Here is a 21,088-nt window from a genome sequence, read left to right on the forward strand (position 1 = left end):
TGTTTTACTGTTTATTAACAATGGATAGACTTATCTTGCTCACAGCCCAAGAGCTCCAAAAAGGAAAATAACCCAGTGAGAAAAGGAAATATGAAATAAATATCCTATAAATGAGAAGTAATGACTAAAAAACATGAGATATCTTGAGATCAGTAATGTTTTGTATAAACTATGTAGAGAGGCTTATGTAGCCTGTTCAACATGAAAACATTTGCTGCAAGTTTGAACTTCTGGAGTCAATAAAAATCTTAGAATTTATAACTTTCATTTAGGTTCTCTTGTCTTCTTGTAATATGTAAAACATATGTACTTTAGTGAAAAGCAATAGGGACTACTGTATATTGATTGATCTAAAATAGAATTATCTATTAGTTGATCTAGACTAGAATTTATTTTTCAAGTCTTAACATTTTCCCCAAGTATTTCAGTGTTAGGTTATTGTGTATTTCAGTATTATTTGATACTTCATAGTTTTAAGTAGCTTCTTCAGGTGTCAAAACCTGGGCTAATCAAGATCTATATTCTGTTTTCACTTGTGGCTCCTAACAATGGCCTTCACATTTTTAGCTTTATTACTTTGTGAATTTTAGTTTTGTCTGCCCCTTTTTAACTCTTCCTTCATAGATTTTCAACCTTTTATTTGTTTTTAGAAGTAGAAATATCTCTCTCTTGGAATGATTTACCTAGTTTTCTTGGGGTAAGCTTGAGAAGTATAAATATTCTGTCATTTTTCAGGGCTTGTTTCCAGCTGAGAAGACCACCTGGCAAAGGTGGTGGACCTGTACTAATGGGAAATTTGGGGAGTTTAGGTTCAGAGCCCCTACCAACTATCCCTTCATCATACTCAGTGCATGATTTTCACATGTATGGTATCCATGCTACAGGAATAACACCAGGTACTATATTCTCAAGTCTTATTCGTGTTTAATTAAACCTCTTGGTCTTCTGTACAAAACAAATTATCCTCAAGGTTTTATGTATATATGGATGATTCCATTAATCATTATTGCTCATGATGTGGGTGTTATGTTGCCCATCTTGTATTTGTGACTCTTCCACCTGACTTCACCAACATTAATACAGCCCTCTTAATTTCTTGTCACCTGCTGACTTCAGTTCTGGGGACTTTTTCCAAATGATTTATTTTGCATTATGATAGTCACGCCTTACAAAGTTGTTGCAGCGTATGCAAAAGTGGGCTTCCAGATTTCCTCTTCCATACTTGTCTCTCTAGCAATATTTTTATTGAAATTCAGCAGTTTCAAAATGGCCAGCTATATGGAGAATTTTCCTTTTTAAGGGGAAGTTATAAAAAATAAAAGAGGAATATACCCTATTCACATCTTCCATGTTCTAACTTTGTGATATTACTGCGTGCCAGGGATCTTTCACAAGCACCGTCAATTAATGTTAATCAAAATCACACACAATAAATGTTATCAATTAACCTTTGGTAGGATTCTTATAATCCAATGTTTCTTTGACAAGATTAGATTAAGAATTTTGAGGGGATGGTAGAATCAGGATAAGATAAAATACAAAAATTTTAGATCAAATCATTGTGTTGGTAAGATAAATTTTCTTATCTACTTCTTATGCCATGATGAAATATTTCTTAAAGCAAATATGATACTTTTAGAAAAATGAGCTATTACTTTCTTGACTATACACAGTCTTCAAAAGTGTACCTTTCAAACTAGATAGACATTGATTTCTTCAAAGACAGTATATGAAGAGGCTTAACAAATCCTTAAATTGAATTTCCTTTAACCAAGAAATGGGTAAAGAGGTTAATTGTAGAATGATGATCAGGATGAATAAGTAATACTGTATTTAGGGGATAGGTGAGAATTCTAAGATCATAAGTAATACTGTATTTAGGGGATAGGTGAGAATTCTAAGATCATAAGTAATACTGTATTTAGGGGATAGGTGAGAATTCTAAGATCATAAGTAATACTGTATTTAGGGGATAGGTGAGAATTCTAAGATCATAAGTAATACTGTATTTAGGGGATTGTTTTATTATTTAACTTTTCCATCATTGAGTGCCCCTTGCTGAGATACAAATACTGTGTATATTTGGTCATAATCATTTTTATTATCTGTGATTGTCATTGCAATGACTCAAAATTCTGTGTGCTTTTACATTTTAATTGGAGTTGCCATGCTTTATATGATGTCCTCATGACTTGCTTTCTTCATTATTCTTTTATATGTTTCTGATTGCAATATTAATACAGTATTGTACTATATAGTTGGGAACTCATTTTTATGATTATTTTGACAATTTGTTCTGTATTTCTACCTTTTTATAAATAAGTTTCATTTTATTCTTATTAGGTTTCCAGTTCCATCTAGCAGCCTCAATCAATGCAGAAACAGATATCCCTCTAGTTCCGAGTATCAGTGGAATAACAACTTGTGGAGATGCTGAACAAAATTTTGTCATCCACTGGTTGAATAATAAAGAGATGCACTTTACCTCAGAGGCTGAAAATATTCTACTAGAGGTAAGCTTATGGATAATTTTGAGTCCTCTAGAGCAATTACCATGGAAATGTATATCGGCATCCTCTGTGTTTTTAGCTCTTAATTTTCTTAGCTAGCAACTTTTTACTACTGACAGGTGTTTATTTGAAAACTGTTATCTCCCAAGCAAATGAGAAGCCCTGTAGGTTGTTAGTACTATTAGCACACCCTGCATGGTATAATACAGAAATCAATAATGGGTATTTGAAATATCTCTGTCCCCCAGCTATACCCACTTTTTAGCACTCTATTTTACCAACATTCCCCCATTTCCTTTATGTCATCTTACTACTCACCCACTTTTAATATTTATGCCTTAAGGCAACTACAGAGTTTTCCCTACTGGCACTTTGGGAGCTGATTTGCCTACCTCTAGCTCCAGTTCCTAAATCCTGTGAAGAGTAATTCCAGAGTTTAACTAAGTAATCAATTGCTAACTATTTTGTGTGGCAATCTCTTTGAAATCCATTACCTTACCCGTCTATCATTGCCTTCCCTTTTCTCACAGTTAACTGAGAATTAACCTTCATTACCCTTTACTCTTTATTATCCACCAAGTCACTGATGATATTCATTACCTATAAAGTAATTGGATTCACCTTTTTATTACAGATGATAAAGTAGTTAGATTCTGGGATTACTATATAACCTGCTGAGGTTCACTTACAATAATATTTTCAAAGGATTTGCATCTGTGAATATTAGATTTTTGATTAGTTTTACATAAAAAAAAGTTTTTGAGAAACAACTGTGTTAGTTAATTTTGCCATAAAATGTTACATTGAAACTAATCCTACTGTATTTTAAATTACTTTAGTGACCTCTTTTAATATACTGAACTGAAAAATAAAAATTCTCAGATAAGTCGACGAGCTATGGAAAAAGAAACAATCTCTCTGGATCATGATCGACAGAGCGAAGTAAGTGATCCAGATGATAACAAACAGAGAATGGGGGCAGGAATGCGCCTCGGTTCTAGAACCCCCTCGCACATGACAGTGCGTGCACGTAGTGTGGAAGAGGACGATGTCCCCAGCCAGCATTCTGTACGTTCTTCTCACCAGCCTCTCAGTGCAGCTACCTCAACAACATCCATTGCAACTGATGTGACCACAGCAACAACTTCCGCTCTAGGTGACGCTCTGGATCGAAGAATTGAAACGTTGTTACGGGATTGGCATCAGACCTCTGATGTTTTGTTCTCGATACATCCTGTGGATGGATCCCTCTTGGTGTGGATTGTAGATTTTCTGGATGATCATCCTGGATCGTTTCGACAAGCTCAAGTTTCATTCAGTGCACGTATACCAAATGCATTGCCCTTGGGAGATGCTATGACTATGTCGCCTAATCTCGCTATTTATAATGGAACGACCCCATCCTTCCTGAAACAACTTCTTAAACTAGAATTAGCTCATGAAGAAGAAATGTAAGTTATTACCAAGGTGTTTATTTCGTTTATCAATTTAACAAAATAACTGCTTAAGATATGTAAGTTTTGGAGATAATTTTTTTTCATTTTTGCTTGACAGTAAATATAAGGGAAAAGAAAATTTGCCTGATTTTTTTACACATTTTAATAAGATTCATAAACCAAATTCCCTTATAATGTTAATAAATTACTTTTGTTCACATTGTTTACAAAAAAACTCTATAAGAAAATTTACAGGAAATTGTTGCTTTTCCTGGTACAGTAGTACATTTTTGTGAGTTAATTTTGAAATATAGTTTCGTTTTTAATAATGGATATCTACCATCTTTTGGTTGAGTTTACTTTTATCAAATGGGGATTTGGGACTTATGTAATGGTATTTGCCTTATGTAATAATTGTCAAGACTTAATTCAGTTTTGAATATGTAACTGATAATAATCTAGACTTGATTCTATTTAAAAATCACTTGTATATTAGTAATTATCTAGACCTGATTCAATTTGGAATTTCTATATAGTAATTATTTAGGCTTGAATCTGATTGGAATTTCATGTAGTAATTATTAAGACTTATTACATCAAGGAAAAATGCTGAGCCTTTTTTTTCTTTTTGGATGTCGGCCATCTCCCAAAATTGGGGGAAGTGCCATGGTAAATAGATAGAAAGGCTCCACATTTTCCTCAAGTGGTTCAGTATCTTTCCTTAACTTGTTCAGTATTTTTCCTTAACTTGTTCAGCATCTTTCCTTAACTTGTTCAGCATCTTTCCTTAACTTGTTCAGCATTTTTCCTTAACTTGTCGAGTATTTTTCCTCAACTTGTTCAGCATTTTCTTTCAAGTGGTTCCTCATTTTTTGTTAACTTACAGGCGAGGAGGAAAGAACAAAAGCAAGAGCAATTTAACCCTCACAAGTAACGATGATCGGGATAAAAGTAGCAGCTTCAGTAATCCTTCGCCTATCATATCAATGACCACTAAACACAGCAATGGGTCTCTCAACCTTTGGCACCTAACGGTTGCTGAAGGCTCAAGATTCACACAGGTAGGAAAATAAAAGTAACTTTGTTTGAGTTTTATTGAAGTTCCTTGGGATTTACATCTAATAAAGTCAAGTACGGTAGTTTTTTTTTATCTTCGTATAAGTATTGCTGAGCAGTTTTTAAGCAAATAAATTCCATACCCATCTGTACACTAGGACTGGCATTATTTCTCTGTCGAATCTCACGATGTAGAAATGTATGGTTTTACAAATAGAAGTAAGCTTCAAGGATTTATTAGGCTTATTATAACACTTTGTCATTTTTCTTTTAGGTCTTGAATATATCTCATTTTACAAGAGTGTGTGGTCATCGATTCCAGCTAAATGACATGAAGTGTCACCCAGTGCTCCCTTTATTGCTTTCAACCTCACATCATAATAAACGTGAAGTGTCTCCAACCACTGCTCAAATGCCCACAGCTGACGATACTCCTTTGATATGTATTCAGGTATGCATGTTTTTGCTTAGTCTTATTATTATTATTTTTAATATTATTATTATTATTATTATTATTATTATTATTATTATTAGCTATGCTACAACCCTAGTTGGTAAAAGCTGGATGCTATAAGACCAAGGGCTCAAGCAGGTGAAGTAGCCCGGTGAAGAAAGGAAATAAGTAAATAAATAAACTATATATTAGAATTATTGAATAGAAAATATAAGATATCTTGAAATCAGTAATAATGTTCAAATAGGTGTCATATATAATGTATGTTAACTTTTTCTACATAAAAACATTCACTGCAAGTTTTAACTTCAGAAGTTCTCCAATTCAACTACCATATTGGGAAGCTCATTCCATAATCTGGTCACAGCGGGAATAAAACTTACTGTCTAGTGTTGAGCCTTATTATGGAGAGGGTAACACTGGTAGAATTAACTGCATACCTAGTATTACAAACAGTATGGTACAGTTTGGGAAGATCTAAATGCAAAGGATGATCAGAATTATGAAAAAACTTATGCAACATGCATAATAAATTAACTGAGTGTCTGTGCCAGATATTGATATCAAGATTAGGAATAAGAAATTTAATAGACCATAAGTTTTTGTCCAACAAATTATGATGAGAATCAGCAGCTGAAGACCAGACAGGAGAAAAAATACTCAAAACAAAGGTAGAAAGGAAGAGTTTAGTATCAACTAATATATTCCTGGTTAGTATTGAGAAAATTAAGAAAATGTCAAGGAAAGGAGCTTCAATAATTATACATTTATCATAAAAGAATTCGGTACACCATAAAGCAAATGATAAATGTAAGGAGGATTAAAATGTTTAAAAAATATTCAGTACATCCTGATTTGAGTTTAGGACCAAGTAGTTGTTTGAAACTTTTAAAAAGAACCCTCTTGCATGCATGTGTTTAAGGTTTTGTTTTGGGAAATAAAGAATGAATGATTGCAATAAAACAAAGACGACAATGAACTACTGTAAAGTACAATACAGTATATAAAGATGCAAAAGAGGATTTTAGATATTTGCTGTCATGATTTTAGTTTCATAGTGTAGAGACTGGGATGATTTAAAGGGAAAATCCTCTTGAAAATTTAATCATCCCTCTCAAAATTTTTACCATAGGATACAACCTACAAAGACTGGTGCAGTGAACTTATTCTTTGGCGTGTAGATGCGGTTGGACCACTAAGTAAATCTGGAGGTGTTACTGAACTTGCTAGAGTTAATTCACCCCAGGTTTCAGCATTCTCCAACGCAGCTTGGATACCTACATTGCTACCAAGGTAAGACTGATGTGGTGTGGAGGAATTCAGTTTCATCATCATTCACTCCATTTTCCTCTATCCTGTACTGTGTCTTCCTGAACACACATGGGAACTTAATCTTGATCTATCACCTTTTTAATGATTATTGGGACTCTCCAACAAGTGTGTCTTGTGTCACTTTCGTGTTTACTGTTTATTTTGGTTATATGTTCCTCATCTCTTCTCATTAGATGTCCAAACCATCTCAATCTTTTAAGTTCTCAGCCTTTTTTCCAGCTTCTGAACAACAGATCTATTCACCAATTCCTGTTTGATATGTTCTTTCCCCATCAAATTTTAACATTCTAAGGTCATACCTTATCAATCTCTTCCATATACTAATGAGATATAGTCATTTCCTAGCAGTGCAGTGTGGCAATCTTTTTTATTTAATCTGTACTATCATTACTCTATTAATGCGATCTTAACTTCTCTTTCATAGTATATTATTATTATTATTAAATGTTAAGCTATAACCCTAGTTGGAAAATCAGGATGCTATAAGCCCAGGGGCCCCAACAGGGAAAATAGCTCAGTGATGAAAGGAAGCAAGGAAAAATGAAATATTTTAAAGAATATATTTCCTATATAAACTATAAAAACTTTTAACAAAACAAGAAGAGAAAGTAGATTGAATAGTGTGCCTGAGTGTACCCTTAAGCAAGAGGGTATGTCTAAAGTGGTAGAAATAGTCTCCCTCTTGTAAAACTGGCTCATATATCACAATAGGGTTCCCCATTTACAGTACCTTTGATATAATTTTTGGGATTCTGAAATCTTATTCTCTTTCTTTCTGTAGACTTTTATGTCAAGAGCACCTCTTGTGACACCATCTATTACATTTGATACACAGTACAGTGATCACCCTTATACCTTTCCTAAAGTATCTAAATAATCCCTATCTTGATTTTACTATTTCCTTTACTAGTCACCATTAGTTTTGTTTACTTTATGCTGTCTTCAACCCTCTCTTGACATTCCACTCTTCCACCTTTTAAACATTTCCATTGCATCTTCCCTGAATTCTACTGTTATTACTATGTCATCTGCATACAACAGCAATAAGCGACCCTTTTTGGCCTTCTATAGTTTCCTCCATTACTATGGTAAACTGCAAAGGGTTTAGCATGGATCCTTGATGAACTTGGTGTTATGGTAAAGTAACATCATTAACTTGTAATGCCAATTTGATTACCTTTTTTCAGTATTTAGTTCAATGCCTCTCCTAGATTTACAAATATATGGTACAATCTTCTCACTTTTATTATGGTACTTTTTCTTGTGTGACGCAGTTCTGGTAGGCCCTGCTGCTTCCTCCGGTGCCTTAGATGACCGCGGAGGTAGCAGCAGTAGGGAATTCAACATTATGAAGCTTCATCTGTGGTGGATAACGGGGTAGGGTGGGCTGTGGCACCCTAGCCGTACCAGCTGAACTCGGTTGAGTCCCTTGTCAGGCTGGGAGGAATGTAGAGAGTAGAGGTCCCCTTTTTATTTTGTTTCATTTGTTGATGTTGGCTATCCCCCAAAATTGGGGAAAGTGCCTTGGTATATGTATGTATGTACATCATTATTAACACAGCTTTTGTTGTTGATCTTTCAAGCAAGAAGCCATGTTGACTTATCAATCATTATAGTTTATATCAACCTTTCCTCTTGTACATTTTTTCTTATTTTCATAGCATGTTCAAGAAGTATTATCCCTTTTGAATTTCCATTTGTAGGTTTATACCATTATTTTAAGACTTCCTATCCCTCTGGTCCTATTTCTTCCCTCATCAGGTTTTTGTATGTTCTACGAAGTTCATGTAAGATGCTGCAGCTTTTATTGAGCCCCTTGTTATTCCAGAGGGTTTGAGGTTTTTGCATTCTATATTTTCCCAAGGTTCCTTTTTGCCTCAGGATCTTGTGCATTTGCTTAATTTAGCACATATTCAAAATTCATCTTCATTGTGTCAATATTTCTTTATTTTTAACATTAATAACTTCATGCCTATCTTTTTATTTGTCCCTTTAATATTTTTCCATCTTTTTTATACCTTCTTGGTCAAAATTCTAATTCTGTACCTCTTAACATTTCTCCTTAAACCTTACCAACTGTCAGATTTGTTTTCCATTTACCTGTTAACCTCATGATTATTTCTTTGATATCTTATGTTCATGTAGATAATGTACTGTATTACCAGATTAGTTGTTTATAAATAGTGTCAACCATAAGGGAGTTTCTGTTTCGTATACTCTGGGCTTATCAAAATTTTGTTATCCTGTTTATCAGGGAATTATTGTTGTTATATTGATTGATTTTTATTAGTGGGAAAAATGTATACCCATTGTGGGAAGATTTTTATCCATTAAGATATTTAAACTAGTTTAGGATGTTCAGTTGATTTTGAAAACCAGTAATTACATGCTTGAATTGCAGTGTTTAGTCATTCACTGTAGTCATTGGTATGTGTTATTACATACTGATGACTACAGCGACTAATATAACTGCAATTTTCATTTCATAATTTGATCAGTATATGAATAGTTTTCATCATTTTCTTGTTTCATTGTGTTGATCATCAAAATCTCATACCTATGAATAAATGTAGTACAGTATGTGTGGCTTTTGACTAATAGACTTATCAATTCCAGTACTACTCTGGGTACCGTCTCCAACTCCCCTTCAGCGTGCTTTGTTGCTTCAGATGGTGAATGTTTACGTGTTTACCAGGCTGTTATAGATGGTCGGGCACTTTTAGCCGAAATATCCACTGCTGAACGCAAGAAGCAGATGATGGAGTCAACACTGAGTCTTTCAACCGACAGTTCTTTGCAAGAACAAGTTGGACAAGTGGTAAGATGTTTGGAGTATCTGGCCATGTTTTCATTTAATGGTTATAATAATTTTTTTATAGGTTTTATATCACTTACAAATGGCTACTACAATTAATGTCTGAATTTGAAAAAATAAAGCTATATATACAGATGTAGTGTAAAGTAATTCTTCAAACATACAAGCTAATTGATTAAGTGTCAAGTATAAACATGACAATTTGTCCTAATTTGTATTTTTCTTAGCTATACAAACCTGTAATCATTTAATATAGGAATTCGCTTCAGCGCAGCTGAAACAGCTGAAGAGAAAGAAAACCATGCAGTTGTGCTGATTGGTTGGCTAGCGGTATGGTCCCCTACCGCCAGCCCACTTTCCTTATTCAAACGCTTAGGCTCAATGTGGAACATGAGGGTCGTGTAGAGGCGGGCATTTATATTAAATTATTACGGGTTTGTATAGCTAGGAAAAATACAATTTAGGACAAATTGTCATTTGTTTCGATGCGATATACAAACCTCATAATCATTTAATACAGGAAGACTCACTGGTTGGTGGAAGGTCTGCCTTTGCTGCTTGTGAACAGCTAAATGCCCTGATATAGACCTGGTTTCGAATGAGAGCAGATGACTAAATCCACCTACCCCTGTCCCTCGACCCGACATGATGATGGTGGGGTCTGAGAGACAGGGAGCCAAGAGCATCGCGCGACCTGAGAGCGTGAATGTAAAGGCGGGTTTACATGGCCGAGCAGCTCGCCGAGCCCGGTTGTCGAACCTACTTGTAGAACAGCTCGAAGAGCTTTCAGACAGTACACCTAGCCTCAGTGTGCCTTGTGCTAAAACAATGTCAACATGTCTCTCGAACTGGACGATTTGATAGCCATTGCTTTAGCAGTGGCACTAAGAAGGAAAAAAAAAGATCAAAGTGGACGAAGGACTGGCTACTAAAAAGAGAGAAATTTTCAAACACCAACTTGCTTATTATTATTATTATTATTATTATTATTATTATTATTATTATTATTATTATTATTATTATTATTATTATTATTATTATTAGCCAAACTTCAACCCTACTTGGAACAGCAAGATGCTATAAGGCCAAGGGTGTCAATAGGGAAAATAGCCCAGTGAGGAAAGGAAATAAGGAAATAAATAAATGAAGAAAACAAATTAACAATAAATCATTCTAAAAACAGTAACAATGTCAAAAATTAGAGCCAGATGACTGGTGCAATTATTTGCGTATGGATGAAGACACGTATATTGATCTACTGAATTGTTTCAGCCCCTTGATTAATTATGAAGATACAACTATGAGGAAGGCCATAACTCCACATGAAAGACCAAGTGTCACTTTACGCTATTTAGCATCGGGAAGAATTTATTTTCTTCGTCACGGCGTCTCGTGTGCAGTCAGGTTCAATTTCTTTCAATATTTCATGCAGAGCCGCTATTCCTTTGTTTCTGGTTACTTTATTGGAATAGTCTTTTGATTTAACTTTCCCTAAAGCTGGATGAGCCCGATATGCATGTATGAAATCAAGTACGACTTCCTTCTCATTCTTGCTTTCATTAATGGCAGCCATAATTCATTTCTTTAATGATGTTTCCTCTAGCAGGTCTGAATAACAACTGAGGTTCGATGCTCGACACCCGTTCACACGTTCACACCGTTCGTCAAACAATGTAGCTCCGCCCACAAAAGTCAAGATGAGCCTAACTTTCATCGAGCCATTCGACGAGCGCGCTCAACAACCAAATAGCCCGTTTACACGCTCGAACATCAATTCAAACACAGGGTTGTCATGCCAGGCTCGACAAGCTGCTCGCCTGTGTAAACCCCGCTTAAGAGAAACTCAACCCTAGGGTCGCAGTGATTGGATGAACTTCCATAACCAAAAGAAAAAGGGTTTATGCATCCACCGTCTTCCCTACCTAGCAGAAGACGGGGGAGAATACCTGTAAACAAACTCTAGCAATCTTACCTGGGAAGACTTGTCTTGATGTATGGGACTCCAAGGGAGGAGACAGAGAGAACGGCGGAGCACATGCACACTATTTTCACACTGCCAAACATACCATAGAAATCAAGACAAGAGACTTCCCTGTCCCGGAGGAACTGGAGAGGTCAGACAATAGCTTGAGCCGCTACCACAGGGCCAAGAACAAAGGTGTCCAAGGACTTGTGCATAAACTCCCTCAAGTATAAGCCCGTAAAGGTGGTCTGGCGTTTCTAAACGCCAGCCTTCAGCACTTGACCCACTGCAAGATTTCTCTTGAAAGCGAGTGTGGGGGCAATGCCCCTGACCTCGTGAGCTTTAACCCTCGCTGGTGCTTGGACTCGAGGAAGTCTCATACGCCTTGCAGATGGTTTCACGGATCTAGAAGGATATTGTGTTCCTCGACACCTCCCTCTTGCCTCTGCCGGTGCTAACGAAGAGTCGTCAACATTCTGGTCTGAGATGCCGAGTTCGTGTAAGATAGTGCTGGAGACGCCTGATGGGACAGAGAAGCCTCTCACCTGAACCGCCACTCGCCTCGAACTTAGGATCGTGGATCGCTGGGTTCTAAGTCTTGGCCACAAACTCTGGCACAAAACTCAAGGAGATCTCCTTCCAACCCTCTGCGTGAGTGACATTACAAGACATCAATGTAGAGGATGCACTGAATCTCTGCTTCGAAGTCGTAGGAGATACCTGAGCCATGTCCGTAGGAAGAGCCGTGGTCGGTAAATGTGGTGAACCTGAAAAATCTTGTATCAGCAGGAGTTTTAGCAGATTTCAATTTCAAATGACTTGCGGGCGAAGCTGAAAAGGGTTTGCCAGCAGTCGTTAACGAAATCTCAGTGTTTAAAACATTACTCTCCCTTGTTTTAACGGAGTTCTGCTGTTATTTTACCCTTGGAAAAAGTTTGTATTTTGCCAGAAACAAATGCTTTATCAGATACATGGTCAACAACAACAGGGGCATCAGGGAACATGGGAGTCGATAAAGTTACAAAATCGGTTACATTCATCTGTTCATCAACAATCGAATCATTCAAATGATGTTCAAACTCGTCTGCCAGATTTAAATGGCATTTTAACAAATTCAAGTCAGGCTTACCTGATAATCCGAGAGACACCTTAAGTTCCCCCATCTTACCAGGTAACATGTCGTCATTGGTATCAGATGGTCCAACAATCTGTCGAGTGTCCCTCGAGATCGCCGAAGTAGCGGGAGCGCTAAGGTCACCCGCTCCCCCGACAAAACCCGAGAAATCCCTGACAGGCTATGAATCCGAGCTTCCCAAAATCATACTCGCACCCTCCTCAGACTCGGAGAGGGCTTGAGTAGACTTTGCTGTGGCAGTCTTTTAAGACGACCACCGGCCCCCCCTTCTTTTTCTTCGAGAGAGGCGAGCTCCCTGAAGCAGAAGAAGCTTTAGGGGTCCGGCGATATTTGTGTTGATTCTCGAAAGCTTGCCTCTGCAAGGGCGGCCTGGATTCACACTCACGGCAGGGAGAACCTTGAGAGCAAGGTTTTCCCCTGCATGTCGGGCTGAGCGTGTACAGATTTACAGAAGGTGACGAAAGCCACCTACTGCAGTACCCGTCACGGCCTGCACAACATCGCATCTTACGAGTAACTTTCTCCTCCATAACAATCACACAATCACTAGTACACAAGCTCAAGAGAAGGCAAAGGGCTGCAGCGTAGAGAGCGGAGTGTAGCACAACCGTCCACGTTGAACCGAAGCAAGTGAATGGAAAATGGGCTGGGATAGGGTGGAGCTAAGCTCCGCCCCATACATTAGCCAACCAATCAGCACAACTGCCTGGTTTTCTTTCTCTTCGGCTGTTTCAGGTGTGCTGAAGCAAATTCCTTTATGTAATGATTAGGAGGTTTGTATAGTGTCGGAACAATTAATGATGTATATGGAAAGTTGCATTAATATCATTTGAATGTAAAAATTTTGTAAATGAGTTTGAATTTGAATCAAGTGTATGAAGTTGACAATTAATTCAACAACAAATGGTAGAGGATATGAGTTGAGTGGGTTCTGAGTTGATTGGACATGTTTTTGCTGCAGTTTTTGTCATATACATTTCTTTTTCAGAACTTATCCGATATATTTGACATAGTGTCCGAACAGTCAACAGCTCGACCTGGGTGCATTATTGAGTTAGATGCCATTGGAGATGCCACACATGATTGGCAAAATACTCAGTTCCTTCATGTTTTTCAAGAAGGGCTCATTAAAGGGGAAAGAGGCTCTGATGCAGGTATTACATATTGACAAGTTACAATGTTATTATGATTAGTATGAAACTAATAAGAAATTTTCATTGCAACAATTTTTTATAGCTGTATGTAGGAGACATGACTTGTCTTATTTTCACAAGTAGAAAGAATGTTCTGTCTGGACATTTTGAGGCACAGTTTTTTGCTAGCATTAACAGGAGTTATTTAAATCCATTGTACTTTACATTTAAATCAGAAAAAAAATAATAGCCTCTTTTGCTAGTGTTTTGACCTCACTATATTGTTTGTTTTCATTTGATATTGAGATAAAGCTTATCATTCAATATTTAACAGGGAGAGAGGCTTCATCAATGTTTGATCCAGCAAATGCACCTATTGTGGATTTACACTCATCAGCTGTATTTGAAGAGCCCTTCTACATCACACTACTAGAAAAAACTAACTCTGGATCAGTACGTAATTGTGATTCACTACATTCATTACCTCCTGTATCATATAATATTTCAGCTGAAGTTTGTCTTAATTTTCTATACCATGACTCGAGATTGTGATTATACCTCTAATAATAGATGTATTTACCTTTTTACCATCGTGAAGTTACTAAATATTAGCATTTTAAAAAGGTATACAGTGAACCCTCGTTTATCGCGGTAGATAGGTTCCAGTCGCGGCCGCGATAGGTGAAAATCCGCGAAGTAGTGACACCATATTTACCTATTTATTCAACATGTATATTCAGACTTTTAAAACCTTCCCTTGTACGTAGTACTGTTAACAAACTACCCTTTAATGTACAGAACACTTAATGCATGTACTACAGTACCCTAAACTAAAACAGGCACAAATATTAAAGGTGATTTTATATCATGCATTTCCTAAACATGCTAAAAAGCACGATAAAAAATGGCAACCAATGTTTTGTTTACATTTATCTCTGATCATAATGTAGAAACAAACTGGAGGTAGAGCTTTGCTTATTACCCAGACATATTTCCCATACTTTTCCCTTAGAACTACATCACATCTTCCTACTTTAGATATATATATATATATATATATATATATATATATATATATATATATATATATATATATATATATATATATATATATATGTGTGTGTGTGTGTGTATATATATATATATATATATATTTATATGTATACACATATACATACCTACATATATACATAAATACATGCATACATATATGTATATATATGGGTTATGGAAAAAATCCGCGAAGTGGTGAATCCGCGATGGTCGAACCGCGAAGTAGCGAGGGTTCACTGTAGTGGATCTGCTTAACATCAATCTGACTATTTAATGAAAAGTTAGTTTTTATTTTGTTGTTTCAGCATAGCATGAACAATCTTATAATTTGTTCTATTTTATGAATACACAATCTGTTTTCACTCTATTATTTGGTAAAATCTTAATAAATCTGTTTTCACTTTGTTATTTTGTAAAATCGTAAGCAATCTGTTTTCATTTTGCTTTTTTATTGATGCATAAAAAAATTTTGACATCACTTAGTTAGAACTAAAACCAGTGAAAGTTCAAGTTGAATAATTTTATACATTGTAAACACCTTCCTAGGTAATGCATCTGTGGCGTCTAGTCATTGCTTCAGAAGCTCACTCAGTTGATACGGGTGAGAATGAAGGTGGACATGGTGTATCTGGCCGTAGCACCCCAGTCGCAGATAATAATGCTGGTCAGGGCCACATTGATGCATCTCCAATTGTTATAACTACTTCCAAGGTTAGTTGCCTAATATTAATCCCATATTGTTCATCAATTTGAATGTATGTAACAGTTGTTAACTAATTTCATTGCCATATTTTTCATGAAAGATTTGAATGTATGATAGTATCTTATTTTGGATTTTTTATAATGAAAACAAACAGAATAACATAGATATATAGTGATGTGAATTGGGTTGGGCAATTATCAGTTTCCAATGCTATGATGTCACCTCTGTTGTAAACAGCAAAATAATTCCTGCTGTGGTTTAAATTGCCACAGTGGTACAATTTGTCTGTTCTCTATTTGCATTATACTCCACTCCAGTACCAGTATTTTATACAGTCTGTTTTCTCTTAATATTCTTGCAAATCTGCAGCATTTGAACATGTGTGTGTAATCATTTGCCTTTTCTAACTTGATTTGAAGTACAGTATTCATTTGAAGCTTACAGAGGTTATATATTAAAATTTTCACTTTTGTGGAATTAGTTTAGTATTTTTTTTATGATTGATGCTAAGCCAATAAATCTCGGATCTGGTGCTAAATAATCACCATATCATATGGCTTTAATAAAAACTTCAGCATAAGGTTATTAGTAATAAACTCAGGAAAGAGCTGAATATACTTGATCCTTGGTAGTAAAAGCCATTCTGTTATATAATACAGTACAGTATTCATGATTTGAAAAAATATATTTTAAAAATTTCTTCAGCACAAATACTGTAAGAATTGTAGTTGACATATAGTCATTGAATATTATCTCAATGACTTCTACCTGTGAGTCACATATCTAATATCTAAGAAGCATTAGCTTGTAGATTATAGAATATAAAAAGGTTTTCTCTCAACCCCTATATCCCTCCTCTCTGGGGTTTCAGCCAGTGGAGTGTTGTACTCTTCTGCTTTTTAAACATGTTTTTGTGCTAAATCCTCCATTAGTTGGCTGTTATAAGAAGAGATAAATCCTTATACCTTTTGTACTGTGGATAGGGGTCAACAATGGGAATTAACATGTAAATGTGCAGAATATTGCAATTATTAGGGTTAAGAAATCACATAGTACAGTTTGTCAAATTTGTGGCAGAGGGTTTGGGATAGAAAAGGGAATTGTAGGAAGGGAGTAATGTTTGAGGTGACAAATCCTTTATTAATTTGTCCTCTACAGTATTATTGTGAAGGTTAGTTGGGAAGGCGAGCTTAGTGTTTAAGTACTTCACTGAACTATAATTTGGTTGCAATGCCTTGAATCACAATTTCTCTTTTTATGGAACAATTTTCTCATTGTTTCTTGTCATTTTCAGTTACTCTTGTACTGTCTCATTTGCCAGTAGCTTAGCCTTTTCATCCCCTGGCATTGCTATGAGTGTTACTACGACAGTAGTCTTACTTATTTTAACTTACTGGTTAGCCTACATTTTTTGTGTAATGCGTGTAGGTAATAATATGAGGTTTCGGAGTTGGTTAATCGTATTGTTATACAGACAAAGCAAAAAAGAGAATTGAATACTTAAATTGAATTCCTTTTGTTTCCCTCTCATTATCAGCGAACAAAGGGGTAGGTCATATGGTTCAAGTGTTTGCTATGGTATCGGTTTCTGTCAATTGGACTTAGGATTCATTACACTTTTACTTAAAGTCCATAGGAAGCTATGGTCAGGACCATTGATGCTGTTCCTAGTTGTTTGACATCTATTTCTGAACCAATTGCTTAGGAACAACCCATATATGCCTTTGTTGATAATGCATTATATCACTTACCCGGCATTTCCCAAATTTAATTGCAGGTATTGTTTTCAATACAGATGTTAGTTTAACAACGATTGTTACTTTGTTACATAAACGATTATGCCATGATCATTCATATTGTTTAATGGATTCACTTCCACATTCAGATTCAACAAGTGTCCCTTTAGTTAATAAATGATATTGCAGTGTAGTGCATACTGATAATTCAGGACTGTGTAGCGAGGTGTGTTTGAGCTCCCTCACTTTCTTTCCGGTGGCAATTATAGGACTTACATTCATGATGCTAGTTTTGAGCAAAATGTAGATATTGGAGTTGGAGTATTGTATCTAAAAGTGTATGGATTAATATTGTTTTATATTAATATCATAAATATGTAGAGAATTTTCTGGTGATAATTGTGCTATATGTTATGTATTTTTGAGAAAAAAAAAGCAGCAAAAATGCTTGTGTTGATGAATTTACTTAAGGCATATAACTACCTCCTGTACCATTGCATCTTATGGAAATAGTTAAAATTACACATGATTTGCATTGCATGTCATTTAGAACACAAACCTCTGGTAAATCAAGTCTTTGCTGTAGTATGTTATTTCATTTATCCCAACACTGAATGTGTAAGGAGGAGTTACATAGATTAGGTTGTTTCTTATAGAAAAGTGTGTTTTCCTGATGAGTTGTGTAGCAAAGAATATGAGTCATTTCTTTACTCATTCCATGGTAAATAAAAATATAGAATGATATTTGATACTTATAAGAGTCACATAATTACCCGTTTATGTGCACTTACAGTGATTTATCGGAAGTATTACAAATCTTTCACGACTTCAATAGAACGAAATATAGAGCTTGACTGCTTCCCTCAGATTTTGCCCAGATTGAGGGTATAATACTGCACTAGTTGGTCTCCTGAAGGGGAGGGATGTAAGGATTGAGGGAAGAAAGTGTAGTGTTTTGTTTTAAGGTTAAGAAGCTTTCCCTTTATAGATATTACTCTAGGCTAAGTATGAAAATGATAGATTCTATTATTAGTATTCTGTTAATATTATAATTGTGATCATTGGTAGTAAACTTATAGTTAATTTAGAATATGTTTGTGTACATATTCTTGTGCTATTGCATAAAGTTTGGGTGGAGAGAGAGAGAGAATTGCCCTATTCTGTATGATACCTCAGTTTGTTACTGTTTAAACTTTGTATTTCCGATAAGAGCCGATTTCATTTTTTCCAATTGTGTTGCTTTTAACATAGGTATTCCCTTATCATATTTTCCTTACTGCAGTTAAAATTATCTATAGCATCAGTCGGGAAATTGTTGTAAAGCTAAAATACTGTCATCCTTTTTTCCTCTTAGATTTGTGCACAACCTCTTCCTCTGCCTGTAGGGGTACAAGTTGTGCACGCATCTCCAGCTGCTGGTCATCTTAGCTCAGCATCTATTTACCCAGCTTGTTACGCTCCTTATCTGTTGGTGACAGCATGCTCAGACAATACGGTTCGTTTTTGGAGATGTCGCATGACTGGAGTAGGAGATAATATGGAAATTCAGTGGCAGGAGTGGCACATGGTTAGCAAAGATGGGAAGAGTGCTATTACTGTTCCTGGTATGTTGCAGCTGTTTATACATTCAGTTCCTTGTGCTTAGAAATTAATGATACAACTGTAATTGAAAATTTGGTTTTATTTTTTGATTGAGCATTTTGATATGTCAGTTTGAGGCATTAAGAATTTGAATCAAAATGGCAACACATCTTGAACTGTCTGTAAAATATAAGTTACATTAACCACATTGAGCCATAACCCTGTTTTGTTCCTGCGTGAAATACAAACCATCATCCTTTAAATAAGGGATATGTTTTCAGTACGAGCTGGATGTTTATTGAATCATTTCAATGAGCAGTTAAGCGAAAGGTGGGAGAGAGAAAGAGAAGCCCTACCCCCGTCAAAATCTCTTCACTTATGTTTTTGGCCGTACTCAGTAGACTTACCAATGCGCCCTTATTCTAATTTATCATTTTCTTTTTCTTTCAGAAAGTGAATGTTGGCTGTTGATTCTTATACTATGAAGCAAGACACTTAATAGTGGGAGGATGGGCTTTACACTATCTCTGTGCTCTTGCTAGGGGCATGATTGTTTGCAATCATCCCCATGTGCTGAATGTAGGTTGTGTCCTCCTTTTCTGTGTCAAGCATGAATTGATGGGAGGAATAGAGCTTTGTTTCTTCGTTCCACTCATTGGGTGTGTCTGCTATCGTGGCTCCTGTGCTTACACCCCTGGCTCAATCCTCGGGTAGTATGCGTCAGTAGCAAGTAGCCCTTGGACTTACTTCGTCAGGCTTTCAGGTTCTGGTGGCATCTGGGGATCTCCCAGCATTCGCCGCACCCCATCGAAAGTTGGAGTCTCTTCTTTGTTTGTGCTACTGCTGACGATGAGTGTGACCAAAGGAAAAATTTTGAAAAATGTTAAAACAGCCAATCAAAAAGTAATACGATAAACATTATTTCTATACAAAACTTGTCCAGCTGAGGCGGACAATTCCTGGCCAGTGTTTTTGAGAGATGCCCATATGCACATTTATTGGTACAATGGTTAGAAGGAGGCTACCTGGGATCCATCCTCGGGAGGGGCCTGGTTTACCCCTGATGTTGCCTGGGTCACCATATTCTCAAACAAGTTACCTCAGAGATAACTCTGTCCCTTAAGAACTCTTCGGTGAACGATTCAAGAAGGAAGACCTCCGGACCTTTCTTAAGGCCCGGTCACACCGCCCGAATGTTGCTGGAGCGTCCCTGGAGCGGTGAAAAAAATTCATAAAACACTGAATATCCAAAGGTCTCTTAAGTACCTTGAAAACTAAACCGGGTTATTGATCTTAAGAATTATCTATTCCTTACTAAGATTTTTAACAGGATACGAGTGGAATCTAGTTGTAAGCAATGGTGATTGGAACGCTCCAGCAACGTTCGGGCGGCGTGACTGGGCCTTTAGACCCTGGCAGGACTGCCCGTAACTTCTCAGAAGGAATAAGGGCATGCAGCTCTTTTGAGGTACCCAACCTGTTCCTTACAGGCAGTGGAGTGGTAGAAGAAGAGGGTTATACTCTACCAGCATTCAATCCTCTGTGCTTGGAATTGGGTACTGCTCCTTAGGTGTTCATTCAAATATTCACCTTTGAAGTAACCTGGGGCCACTAAGTAGGGATACAACTGTGGATGTACGGTATATCTTTTGTCGATAATCCTAGTCTTTCGTGTGATAGTGGCTACAGGTTCTAGTTCAAATTTTTGCTTTCTTAATGATCTGTGCTTGCAATTATCAAGGAAAAGTTGAATCTCTCACCCAACCCAAGGTTGAAACACTAGGACTTGCTGGTAACAGTGAGATTCAGTCAAGACTTGATGAGTAGCGGCATCAAGGCTACCACTCATATTTGAGCATTGTCTTTCGATGGAAGGGGATAGAGCTCTCCTCATGAGAGTTGCTTATGCTCGAGAGTAGCATCCAACAGTCTTGCTATTCTTGGTACCTAATCTGAGCCTATGAAAAGGCTTAAATCAAGGTTCTGACTCTCATGACTCTCTGCTGCCTTATAATTGGCAGAGGTTAGACAATTTAAATGTTCTTTTTGCCTTAGTCTCCCACTCTGAAAATTCTAGGAGCTCCTTAGTCTGGTGCTAGGGCACATGGCCAAACTTGGACCCTGCTAGGGCATAATCCCAGGTTCGACCCCTTCTTCGTCCCCCCTCTCTGTGAAGCGTAG

The 21,088-nt window shown here is 36.6% G+C and overlaps 1 protein-coding gene across 5 annotated transcripts in view; it reads left to right on the forward strand.

The window, feature by feature from the left end:
• Window positions 1-21,088, forward strand: part of LOC137649986 (dmX-like protein 2) — a 192,412-nt gene that overhangs the window by 29,518 nt on the left and 141,806 nt on the right. For all 5 annotated transcript variants that reach the window (XM_068382984.1, XM_068382988.1, XM_068382985.1 and 2 more), the window contains exons 8-18: window positions 736-896; window positions 2,344-2,513; window positions 3,393-3,961; window positions 4,833-5,007; window positions 5,277-5,453; window positions 6,589-6,749; window positions 9,405-9,606; window positions 13,690-13,855; window positions 14,169-14,287; window positions 15,434-15,598; window positions 18,681-18,930. In XM_068382984.1, the coding sequence (XP_068239085.1) occupies window positions 736-896; window positions 2,344-2,513; window positions 3,393-3,961; window positions 4,833-5,007; window positions 5,277-5,453; window positions 6,589-6,749; window positions 9,405-9,606; window positions 13,690-13,855; window positions 14,169-14,287; window positions 15,434-15,598; window positions 18,681-18,930 (2,315 nt within the window). The remainder of the gene's footprint in view (window positions 1-735; window positions 897-2,343; window positions 2,514-3,392; window positions 3,962-4,832; window positions 5,008-5,276; window positions 5,454-6,588; window positions 6,750-9,404; window positions 9,607-13,689; window positions 13,856-14,168; window positions 14,288-15,433; window positions 15,599-18,680; window positions 18,931-21,088) is intronic.

The sequence above is a fragment of the Palaemon carinicauda genome, chromosome 11, assembly GCF_036898095.1.
Source record: "Palaemon carinicauda isolate YSFRI2023 chromosome 11, ASM3689809v2, whole genome shotgun sequence".
In the NCBI taxonomy this organism is placed as follows: domain Eukaryota; kingdom Metazoa; phylum Arthropoda; class Malacostraca; order Decapoda; family Palaemonidae; genus Palaemon; species Palaemon carinicauda.